Source organism: Arachis hypogaea, chromosome 19 (genome assembly GCF_003086295.3).
Source record: "Arachis hypogaea cultivar Tifrunner chromosome 19, arahy.Tifrunner.gnm2.J5K5, whole genome shotgun sequence".
NCBI classification, from domain to species: domain Eukaryota; kingdom Viridiplantae; phylum Streptophyta; class Magnoliopsida; order Fabales; family Fabaceae; genus Arachis; species Arachis hypogaea.
Window position 1 is genome coordinate 94975711 of NC_092054.1, and position 12191 is coordinate 94987901.

At 35.6% G+C, this 12191-nt stretch overlaps 1 protein-coding gene across 1 annotated transcript; it reads right to left on the reverse strand.

The window, feature by feature from the left end:
• Positions 1 to 814: 814 nt before the first annotated feature.
• On the reverse strand, positions 815 to 10650 carry LOC112775599 (uncharacterized). The gene is made up of 21 exons (XM_025819344.3): positions 10192 to 10650; positions 9648 to 9746; positions 9385 to 9536; positions 9130 to 9202; positions 8905 to 9027; positions 8395 to 8503; positions 7486 to 7565; positions 7252 to 7333; positions 6235 to 6374; positions 6035 to 6145; positions 5831 to 5947; positions 5636 to 5725; positions 5497 to 5550; positions 5145 to 5219; positions 4951 to 5026; positions 4745 to 4844; positions 4244 to 4313; positions 3826 to 3899; positions 3257 to 3366; positions 1830 to 2087; positions 815 to 1505 (listed from the first exon to the last, which is right to left on the reverse strand). Exons 1-21 carry the CDS (start codon positions 10315 to 10317, stop codon positions 1237 to 1239), a joined length of 2388 nt encoding a protein of 795 aa, XP_025675129.1. The 5' UTR covers positions 10318 to 10650; the 3' UTR covers positions 815 to 1236.
• Between the last annotated feature and the right edge of the window lie 1541 nt (positions 10651 to 12191).

Below are 12191 nucleotides of genomic sequence, written 5' to 3' on the forward strand. Positions count from 1 at the left end.
AGTTTTGATCTTCTTTCCTTGTGCATAATCGACCAAGGCTCGGAAGAGTCTTCTGTACCTCATTAAATAACTCGTACAAGTAACTCTTCCACCTTTCATTAATCTTCTCCTCTTGAGCCAACACCTCTCCATCCTTATCCTTTATGCACTTAACCTGATCCAAATCTCTCGTTCTTCTTTCCCAGCTCTTTGCGATTCTATATATACCTTTTTCTCCTTCTTTCGTGCCCAAAGACTGGTAGTGACCCTCATATGCTCTTGTTCTTGCTTCACTTACAGCCACTTTTGTCTCTTTCTTAGCCGCCTTATATTTTTCCCAGTTATCTGCATTGCGGCATAAAGACCACTCTTTAAAGCATTCCCTTTTTATCTTTATCTTTTCTTGTATGCTCGCATTCCACCACCAGGACTCCTTGTCTCTTGGTCCTATTCCTTTGGATTCACCAAAACTTTCTTTTGCTGTTCTTCTAATAACTTCTGCCATCTCCCTCCACATCTCTTCCGCGCTTCCATTTCCATTCCACTTTGCCTCTTCTCCTACCCGTCTTAGGAAGCTTCTTTGTTCCTCACCTTTCATCCGCCACCACCTCGTCCTTGGGTTCTTCGTATGATGTCTTTTCCTTAACTTTTGCTCGACGCAAAAATCCATGACGAGCACCCTATGTTGTGTTGTCAAACCATATATTGATATACAAATATATAATAATTAATCATTAATTTAATGATTGACATTTTGTGTGTACGAAAATTTTTTTTGAACAATATTGAGTATATTAATATTAATAGTGTTAATAGCCTTTAAGACGCACACATGGGTTGTCAATTACCGTATGACACTAATCACTAGTAATGTGCATCAAAGAATACAGTGTATTTGATCCATCCGATATTGAAAAGGTTTAAGTACACGTTTAACCCAAAACTTTCCTATAACAGAAACTAATTACATTGCCTCTAAAATGTTGCTTGTTCAACACAAGAAAATTTAGACATGCCCCCAAAACATATGGTGAAAATACCACACAGCCATTATGCTGCCCTTAAGATTTCCCTTCAAATAAAATCATTATCTATGAAAGAATATTACAAATCAACTAAGCCAATAGAAAGCACAATTGAAATTCATATACCATAGAAGTTTCTTCTATTTTAACATGATCACCAGCGGCCAGAAGGAAATGTTAACCTGCAGATTCGACATTTTTCCTTACTCCTTTTGTTGTCTGGCAATTTGCTTTACATCCCAGATGATGATGTTCGGTTTATCCTCTGAGCACCTAATTTTAGAGCAGCTGGTTTGGCTCCCCGGCCTCGGCCTGCTGCCAAGGGTTTGACCTTAGTGGTGGGTGCAGGAGCAGCAATAGCGGCCCAGGGGTCATCATCATCAGTTGCATTTGGTTTCAAATTTAAAGGTTTTGATGTTTTCGGAGCAGGAGCTGCTATGGAACCCCACAATTCATCATCTTCGTTCAACTTCGGTGTACTTTTGCTTCTCGAATTTGAGGCTGAAAGAAATATAAATAAGAAAACCCACTCGATTAACACGAGCAAACAATCAACCAAATTATACGGATCACTAATTATAAAACAGTAGAATCCCTGAAACATAACGGTATTTCTCAAGATAATTATCAAATTCAATGCCATCTAACAAACAACAAAAGCTCAAAGTGCGTTCTGCTTTAATTCCCGAATTTAGTAAAGGCCAATCCATTCATTTGGTGCAAACATGCAGAAAGAATTCACACACACACGCACATAGTATACATGACTTTCAATATCTCATTCATATTTCCAAACCAGAACATTAACACTTGAATACTTGATACCTAGTTTTGTCTGTGCAACAGGTTGAGTAACTGGCCGCCGTTGAGCTGCTTGAATGTTTGCAAGAGCCGGAGCTGGCTTCGATTCTTCTAGTGGTTCCAGATCACCCCACCCATCTTTGTCATCTTCATGCTCTTCATCAATTCCGTTCTCTAGTTCCCCCCAACCATCCGTTGATGTAGGGGATGGAGGAGCAGGCTGTTCAGCAAAATCAGTTGAGGAGCTTACTCGAACAGGTACTGTTGATGGTGTTTCTACAGCTAGAATACACAAAATGCAAAAAGAAATAAACATGTTAGACCTAAAACCAACTAATAGAAGGAAACCTTTCTAATAAAGCAAGATAACGTCAACAAATCAAATAAGGAAGAAAAAATAACGGGTTCAGTTTTGCCTTCTCCTCACACTTCTCCATTTACTTATCCTCCCCTTCATTTAAAAATCATCACAAATGAGAAGTAAGAGGTATGCAGATGAGTTTTGGAAGCACACGATTTCATTTAAGTAGAAATATGTTGGAATAAATGAAATGTAAGTTTAACAAGAGTAACAGTAATTTTAGCTTAAACGTTAAAATTAAAAATCATATCATACCACAAGTAACATACATTAATAAGCATCTTGTGTTTGTCGTACAAAATAATGACAAAATAGAGGGATGTAAAATAGATAATCTAAGATAAATGGATAAACTAAAGGAGAGGTGACTGTTACTTGTGGTAGAATCTAGAAATGTATCATGTAAGACTAAAATAAAATATTACAACTAATAAGCCTACAATGTCATATAGGAATATATATTGGTTATTACAAACCAAGAGAATAAATAAAACATTGTAAAGATGAGAAAGTTATGGTTAATAACAGCACAGATTAGACTGTCTCTAACAGCAGGTACGGCATTTGACATAAAAGAAAATGGACATGAAAGGAGCGATACCCAAAGTTAATAAACCAAACTGTATGGTGGCTTCATCAGTTATATAGTAAGAACAGTTCAATCTTCAGATACCCTCTCAAAGAAAAAGGGGAGAGACAACAAATCCTTTAAGAAACTTTTCTCAGATAATTTCATTGTTTTAGAGGAAGTTCCATTATCTTAATCCTAACACATACATTTGTCATTCCAGGAAGTCAATTTTTTATTCTCTAAATAGCTAGTTTTAGCATTATTCTGGTTAACTAGTATGATTGACTAAGGCTAATTGGAAGGCATCATTAGCATTTGAAATTATCTAAATGATAAGCAGGGTGGAACCCTCCCGCATGTTGTAGATGTTCAGTGCGAAAGTAAAGACTAATCAAAACAGCTTGATGCAATTCATGACACAAATTTAGATTATGCAATAAGCAGATCAGGTTCAAAATAAGTAAATGCTTGAGACACTAGTACCCAAAAACACACAAGCACACTGATCATTTAGCATACCTGAGCTGGCACTAGAAGTTGTTTGTGTACGTGTGCTAGTAGTTGCTGAAGCAACTGGAGCATGATGATCAGAAGGTTTACCCTTCAGGGTCAACGAGCTCATAGCCCATCTGTGGAGTGAAAAGAGTTTAGTCAGGAACACAAAGACGACGGGAAGAATCAATCATGTTAAACAAGGAGAAATATCAGGTACTCTATGTTGACATGCACACTCGCCTTTGAGAATATAAGAGATATCTCATGCTTTCCTATGCTACCATGTACGTTATCATTGGTGATCCTCCCTAGTTATCATATTCATATATTTATTTATGTGGCCACTGAATCAAGTTTTCAAAAGCAGACTACAAGAGATTACATATTAACGAAAACAGTACCAAAACAAAGTAGACAAGAATTTAAGAATTAGCTACTATTTGCTGAATTTCTTTGACATTAATAGACGGGGTACTGCAGCTAAATAATCATAATAAGAAAAGCTAATGCCAAAAAATGTTTAGTGACATTCTTGCTTTCTCTTAATCTTTAACTTGTTAACTGACAAGCCAATAAAATTTGCACGGACATACCCAAGTAAGCCAGCATTTTCTGGAACAGACGAGCTTCCCATGCCTGCAGCTGCAGCACCCTCTGCTACATTTGTCTGGAAGAGAGAACAGAAAAGAACATGACCATCAGAAATTCAGTATCACAGATCAGCAATAAAAGGCGCCAACAAAAAATTATCACCACAAAAAATATTTAATTTAGAAGCCAGTCAACAAAAATAAAAAAGTTGCTCAACCAGTCCAACACTAAACTATATCTATGCAGTTAAGAGCCCCAATACTGCACCTCTGTACATGCTAGTCATTCATGATGGATGCAGGCCATAGAGGATAAACCGCAAATACATAAGAAACCAGTTTAGCTAAGAGTATGTCCATACACATAAGATTTACTTACAGTCAAGCATCTGAATTAAAGATGAAAAACTTCAGAATTTACCTTCTGATAATAATTCTTCGCTATCTGTAAAAATTGATCAACAGCTTGAAATGCCTTAGCTCGAACATCACTATTTGGAACATGACAAGGATAACATAATCAGTGTCTTGAAAAGGAGAAATAACTAAAGATCTGATCATAAGAATGATATCTATTTGGAATCTGAACACACAAAACAACCAAAGCACCACATAGCGCACAAATAAATGCTCACACAAAGGAACATTCATCATGAACATTCCCCTACAACAGACTGGAATTTGAAAACGGAAATCAAAAAGAGAATCTTGCAGCAATGCTAGTACAATTGTATGATGAAAAACTAAGTGAACCCATTAAAAGATATTAAATAATCGCATATATCAATTTACTAGAGAACTCCTTCATGTACAAATAGCAAAAGGGATCTAAGGAAATAATAACCGATTAACCATTCTCTTCGACTTCTAATGAAATGTTTTTTTCTGGAAAGAAATAAAGAAAGAAAAAAAAAGATGTAACCTGTCAGGATCAATTGTGAGTACAACAACATTAGGAAGAATACGCGTTGCAACTTCAGTAATGTCATAGTAGGAACTGGTGGCACATAAAGCCATAATGCCTGACCAAGTAAAGTTAAAATGGTCAGAAAATACTGCTTGAAGAATTTATCAGCTGAACAAGAACAACTGAATAAAAACACTAATAGATGTGTATGATTGAGTTACCTGCTGCTCTAGCAGGAGGAAAAGTATCACGCAAAGCACGAGCAGTAAATGCATTAATCAACACTCTTTTTCTTGTCTGCAAAGATAGTTATTAAGCCATCAGTAAACTCAACAGTGAAACATAAGCTACTATCATAAAATAAAATATAGTAAACCAATTCTATTTGAGTTTACAGATATCATTTAGATCATACCCCATCATTTAAGTAGGTTGCAATATTTCCCAACAAGATGGTGGTATTTGTTCGTATAGCTGGTTCTTCATCAACCTACAAAGCAAGTTTCAGGTTTATAAAGTTTAAATTGGAAAACCGGAAAGAGTTAAAAAAAAAAAAATTTCATTTAAAAAAAATTAAAAGGGTAGCCCAGTGAACAAGCATCCCATGTTAGTAGTTAACGCAGGGTCAAATGCTCCAATTTGAAACGAATTTAGCAGTTATAAACTGTTAACACAAAGCTAAAAGAAAGCTATCATATGCTTCACTTCCTCAGTCACCAGAGGCAACTAATCTATAACTCCCCAAACTTTAGTGGTTTAAGCAGTACCTGTAACTTTGACAGATACTTTAATAACGACCCTGAAATTGTCCTTTGAGACAGCTGCAATTATGAAGAAAACATAAAAATTCAAGTAAAACCAGAGATAATGCATAATTTTCTAACATGAATACAAAAGAAAGCATGCCTTTGGAGCCAGAGTTAGCATGGATTTGAGAGTCAGCTCCCTTAAAAAAGCAGATGTATCAGAGAACCCAGTAGCAACATGAGGGTAAACCTGAACATAAGCCGATAAGCGTCAACAATAATTGCAAAGTAATCATATTGTAGTTGAGAATCTTTCTTGATGTAACAAGAGGAGGACAGAAAAAGAATCACATACCTGCTCATCAACAATTTGTGCTGTTAATGACTCTCCATATTGATCAATATGTTGAAGTAGGGCAACTCTAATAGATCGGTCATTAGAGGCATATAGTTTAACAATTGTTGGAAGCACCTAATATTAAATTATAATGATGAATACTGAATCAGAAGGAATATAGTACTTTATTAAAGAAAGAGGAAAAAGTGAAAAAACTGATACCTTGACACGAAACTCCTCAGCAGAAAGCCAGGAACCCATTTTCAAAAGTGCAGTCAAAGCAGGGGCAGCAGCTGAACCAAATTCAAGGGCAGAAGCTAATAAAGGAAGTAACTGTGAACACCGAAAACGAGTGACATAATCAATTGGTATTAAATGAGGTTGATATGAATTGTAAAATTATAACTTCCAAAGAGATTTACCTTCTTCAATACAATTGGACGAGGAAGCTGCTCTGCTAAATTTGGAAGCTTGCGGAAGAAGGTGTCTTTCTCAACACTATCTTTCAAACTCAGAATTTCCATGAAATGTATTGTATCAACCAACTTATTTTGAAAATACTCTGCAAATCCATAAGGGATCAACACAAATTAAATACAAGGATCACGGAGAATTAGATAAGGGATTCAATCAGGTGAGAACTATTGAAACAAGGGGAAACTCTGGATGTGCTATAGATTGTTGATAAAGCGAAATTTCATTTCAACTGTTTGCAATGACCCTGAAGCAAAAGACCCCCCCCCCCCCCCCCAAAAAAAAAAAAAAAAAAACACACACACACATCTTTCTCTAATCTGGAAATAGCGGAAATCAATGTATATTATATAATGTGCTCAAACATGACTCTATCATCTAAACGATAATCTCAATACGTGTATAGGCTCTAAAAATGTGAATCACCATCTTTTCTTTTTTCTTGTCTATAAATAGTTGAGCAGGAGAGTTTACAATCATATATATAAGCAGTAACAGATGCTAAAATCAGTTTACACAGGCAAATTCTGCAATATGATATGACCCTATCATATTAAGAATAACCCTCAGTACACATATATAATACCCTAAACACAACAAAATATATTGGTGCGCATACCATCAAAAAGTAGGGTTTAAGGTTTAGGTTTAGAGTTATACAACACATGGCAGACTTTAACTGCAGCATGATTATGACAAAGTACAACCTTTAGAACTGATTAAACAAGGAACTTCCAACAAAAGCCTTATGCTAGCTAAGAATAGATTGCTAAACCATTTATTTATTAACAATAACATATTGGTCAAATTTATGCCTCTGAAGACCTCAATATAACAAGTAAAGGCTTTAAGTAGCCAAGAGCCATTACAAGCTACAAATCAAACTAATATCACCAAGCTTATGATAATATCAAGATAAAGAAATGTTGTTTAACTATAAATATATCAAAGAGCAGAGCACCTACCACTGTTTTCTATAAGCTTTGAAGTATTTAATCTACGAGAAGGCATGGAACTCAGTAGTCGCTGGTAATCTGGAAGCAGAGACTGAGAGAGGGGGGGGGGACAAAGATGAAGAACGACTATTCCATTAGAATAAGATGTAAATCAATCACAACAGACTAAAACCACCCTTAGTCTTTGCACACAGCCATAACTAAAATATAAAAACAAACCGATAAATTCCTAAGTAAGCTGACCTTTGGAATGGAGCCTGTGTTGCGCAACTCCTCTGTTTTTCCCAATCTCGTGCCAGAGAATATCTCATAGATTAGACAACCTAAAAAACCAGAATGAGGGAAGTGCACTTGGAACAGGTAAAATACTAATATATAATGGGGCAAAAAATGTTCTGTGAACCTACAACATGTGTCACATAAGTTAAACTAAGGTTACTAACTCATAATTCAAAGAACATTTATGTTAAGAAAAATGTTTGGATAACTAATAAAATGGTTTTTATTATTCCATTCATTATAGTTATCCAAACATACCATATGATCTGTTCCCCACAAAGCAAGAACTAATTGAGGCCCCAAAGTTGGCAAGTATGTAGGCATGCGTCAAAGACCCACTCCTCAAAAGCTTAATATGTTGTGCAAGGTTGGACATTGGCTTGTATATCCTAAACACAACCTTCACCGTATACCAATCTAGACCTTAAGCATGAACAATGCAAACACTCGCTCACTGTGCTGAAGCTCACTTTATTTAGAACAATGGAGGTGGCCGGAAAGAAATACTAACCACAGTTCATCTAGCATGCCAAGGACCAACTCTCCAAGAAACTTAAACAATTAAGTGAAAGTTCAAGGTTTAGTTTTTATAACTCTAACCGCAAGAATTTCACAAACTAGAAATCAAAACTTAATAGTATGTATATTTACAGAAGCAGAGAAGCAACAGGTCTAACTGAAGAATAAGTTTCGAAACATAAGTGATGGCCATGTGCTAAATGGGATACTAACTGGCATCGATAGCAAATGAAAGTTGTCACCATCGGCATGCAAGGAAAAACAAATAGAAAAACACTGGATCGTCCTTATATTCCAAATTGCTATTATATTGTGTTATTTATTAAGAATATAAAGGGTCAGCATATAACATACCCATGCCCCAGGAATCAATGGACCACGGAGGAGACTTCTTAATTGCAGCCCAGTCCGATTTTACCAGCTCCATTGGTTTGTATTGTGCCCCAACAAGCCATGCATATTGCTGAATGGAAAACATGAGACCATATTTATTTTAACTACTTCAATTTTTAATTGAAAAAACAAAATCAGAGGAAATCCTTGCAATTAGCCAAAAAAGAGTAAAATTGCAAGGGAGCATCCAGTATGTCAGTCAATTTTGTCATAAATGCAGCAAGTATACAACAGATGGCTGAAACTGGAAAGCAGGTTACAGATGGCTCACTTCAGTCTACTCAACTATTAATGGAAGGTAACTTTTTAGATTTCATATAAAAATTTTGTGGCCTTACTTGGAGGAATTATTTCACTAGGATGAGTTCCTAATGTATGAGAGAGAGAGAGAGAGAGAGAGAGAAGGGGGGTTTAAAATGTAATGCTATAGCTAACATATATACAGGGTAGTACAAGCAATCAAGAAATTACCAGCATTGAGGTAGATGAAGTTTCATTATTCCCATCAAACTCCGATAGAACATCAAAAGCATGGAGTTTCCAGTCCAAAGTTTGTGTGACGACAACACTAGCCATGCAAACATTACCATGAACCTGCAACGGACAAAGTATGTCAAGAATAACAAAACAAAACTAATGATCATGAGAAAGAAGAACATGAGAGCCAGAAACCACATTTAGCTCACAAATACTCACAAGTTTACAATCGTTATTTAAGAAGCTCACAGCTTTAGCTACTTGGTGCAAACCCCAAGCATAGTACTCATCCCTACAGCCCCAATAATCAATATATTAACAAGTGAATTTTAACTTAATTCCATAAACCAGATTAACACATGACAGTACTAAGAAAGTGTAGACCATAAAAAAGAAAACATAAAAGAAATGTTTGGAGCAATTGAAATAAACACTTGACAACTGAAACTTATGAAGTAGGAAACCCATTCTTACCTTTGTGTACCTTCAAGGCCTAGCTCCCTAATCTTGTCCGTAAGTGGCATCACAGGTTCAGTCACAATGTAGATGGTAACCTTGGGAGAACCGCCATCATAGGTTTCGACTTCGGTACTATGAAGAAATGACAAGATATTCGGATGCCTAACCTGAAATCCAGCACTACCATTCAAAAAAAGGGGAATTTTCGACGAAACTGAAACTCTCACAAACCTTTAAAAATCTGACAGCACACAACATAACTTTAAGATGAAACTCACAGTTCGGAGTCGCTTGACACCATTTCGACCCGCCGCTAAATGCCCATCCTGGGCGGTGCTCCCAGTCAGAGAGAAGATTGATACCGGAGACCCGTCATCCTGAATTTGACAAAAACTGTAGCATTATCAACCAAATCAACGTGAAATTTAGAGGACTATCATCATTCAATCTAGCAAGTCCTATGCAGAAAGCTCCATGCTAAATCTCAACCAAGAAAATCAAATAGTGAGCAAGTGCATCATGAATCAAATCAATTGTTTTTGTGTGGGTGGGGGTGGGGGGGGGGGGGGGAATGGCAAGTAATCAACTTGGTTCTAGAAAGCATAAAAGCACATCACCCTAAATCAAATTAACCAACTCATATAGCGACTAAGTAACTACATGATTGATCGATTGTTGCTAATTGCTATGTGATATAACTAGATGAGATCAAGCAACATGTATTATAACATTAAAACTAGGCGATCATTAATAGTTACAATCATAATTATAATCATAATTGTAATTATAATCCTAATGAGTGGGATAATTAGGAGGGGGTACCTTGTTGGTGCCGCGGTGATGAACCCAAGAGCCCCAAGCGGAAGGGTAAGCCTCGCCGATGTTGTAAGGCAGATCCTTCAACCCTGTCCCAGATCCACCCACTACCTCTTTCAAAAATTTGAACATTTTCTTCTTCTTTTCTGGCTTTTATTATTGTGAATTTTGGAAATCTGAAGAAGATGATGAAGGTGGAATCTACTTAGTTGTGCTGCTAGCTACTGTGTTACTGGATCTGATTGCTTCGTTCGTTCGTTCGTTAGCTTTCTGTTCTTATGCCTTCGCAGCAAACACAGATCCTTATTGTAGATTCGTCTACTTCAGAAACCCGTCGATTTCCAGTAAACTACGAAACACCAGCCATATTATTATGAAATTCTTCTTATTAATTCTGCGATTTTTTGTTATCGTTTTAGTAAGCTAAAAATTAGTTTATTTAAGTGTAAACACCCGAATTATTTTGGGCTCGAACAAATATTTCTCAATTTTGTTATCAATAAAAATATTTTTAAATTATTTAAAAATATAATAAAAATACTTAAAAAATATTATTTTTTATAAATAATAAATAATTTTTGTATTTAATAAATTGTGTAAATATTTGATTTAAAAGTTTGATAAAATGATCATTTATTTTTGGTTAAATTATCCAATTGGTCCTTATATTTTTAGTGAAATTGTAAATTGATTCTTACATTTTAAAAATTTGTAATTGAATTTCTAAAAAAAAATTAAAATTTACAATTTAGTAGTCTCCGTTGTTCAAAAAGTATTTGATTTAACAGAATATTTTTAACATATTCTCTATTTTAAACATGTGAATGCGTGTTTAACAAATAAAGACCAATTTGTAATTTTAGTAAAAATATGGAGACCAACCATATAATTTAACTATTTGAAAATGACCAAAAATTCTCTAAGCTATCGGAATCCACCTCTGCCCCTCCCTAGCTCTCTCACTCTCACTTTTTCACTTTTCAAAATGGCACCCCAACCTTTGCGCTTTCTGTCTCTCACCTCGGCTCACTATCGTCGTGCCTCTCGGCCGCATCGCCGCACCAAATCCACTGATAAATTGAGTTACTATTTTTATGTTGATTTATTGTTATTTTCTTCTTAAACATTGAATTGTTCGTTTTGAGCATGTTTGGGATTGGAATTGTTCTCTTCCATTTATCGGTGTTCAGTATTGAGATTGGAAGAAAAGAAAAAGTCGCCGAAGAAGAGAGGCAAGATGGAGTAACGGTGGGGACTAAATTATAAATTTTAATTCTTTAGATGGACTCAATTATAAACTTTTAAAATATAGGGACCAATTTACAATTTCACTGAAAGTGTAGAGACCAACGGTATAATTTAACCTTTATCTTTTTATTTTTTATTTTTTTAATTAATTTTTATTTAATCTAATTAAATCAAACTTTATTTGAAAATAAACTTTAACAATATTCTCACCATTTTTTCATATTAGATCGTACCGATCTCTCTCATTTCTTAATCCAACTTAAGAGAAGTAGTGAATAAAGTAAACAATCTCGATTCTTTCTCTAAACTTGATTCAAATCTTTTCATCTAAAAACAACAATTCACAAGCTTGTAAGCTTTAGCAAATTGCCCTAATATTATGCACTTTAATTTTGCATAAACGTGTGATATTGTATCTTTTAATTTTGCTAATAACATACTCGTTGATAAAATTATTAGGTGCTCAGTGCTCTTAAGAGTGCGTGTGTGTTGTGCCTCTAACCAAAAAATAATAAAAATTGTGTTATTCAATAAAAGTTGAAGTAACGTGAGAGTATGAGAGCAGGAGAGCGAGTGGGGTGGGGAACCACCAGGAGGGAGTAGGACCCAAGGGTTTGGAACCGCGACAAGTTTCTTCAGTTGGAACAGGATTCATTCACTATCTTTGTGGACAAGCTACCGGGGGACATTTCAAAACAGGAGTTGTTCGGTTTGTTTTCATGGACAGGGAGGATTAATGATATATACTTGTCGAGGAA

Bases quoted from the DNA above. Each gene is read 5' to 3' on its own strand.
- LOC112775599 (XM_025819344.3), bottom strand. From the start codon at position 10,317: ATGTTCAAATTTTTGAAAGAGGTAGTGGGTGGATCTGGGACAGGGTTG. The intron at 5,726-5,830 runs GTATGTGATTCT...GCTTATGTTCAG, and splicing joins CACAAATTGTTGATGAGCAG to GTTTACCCTCATGTTGCTAC. The intron at 5,551-5,635 runs GCATGCTTTCTT...TCATAATTGCAG, and splicing joins TGCTAACTCTGGCTCCAAAG to CTGTCTCAAAGGACAATTTC.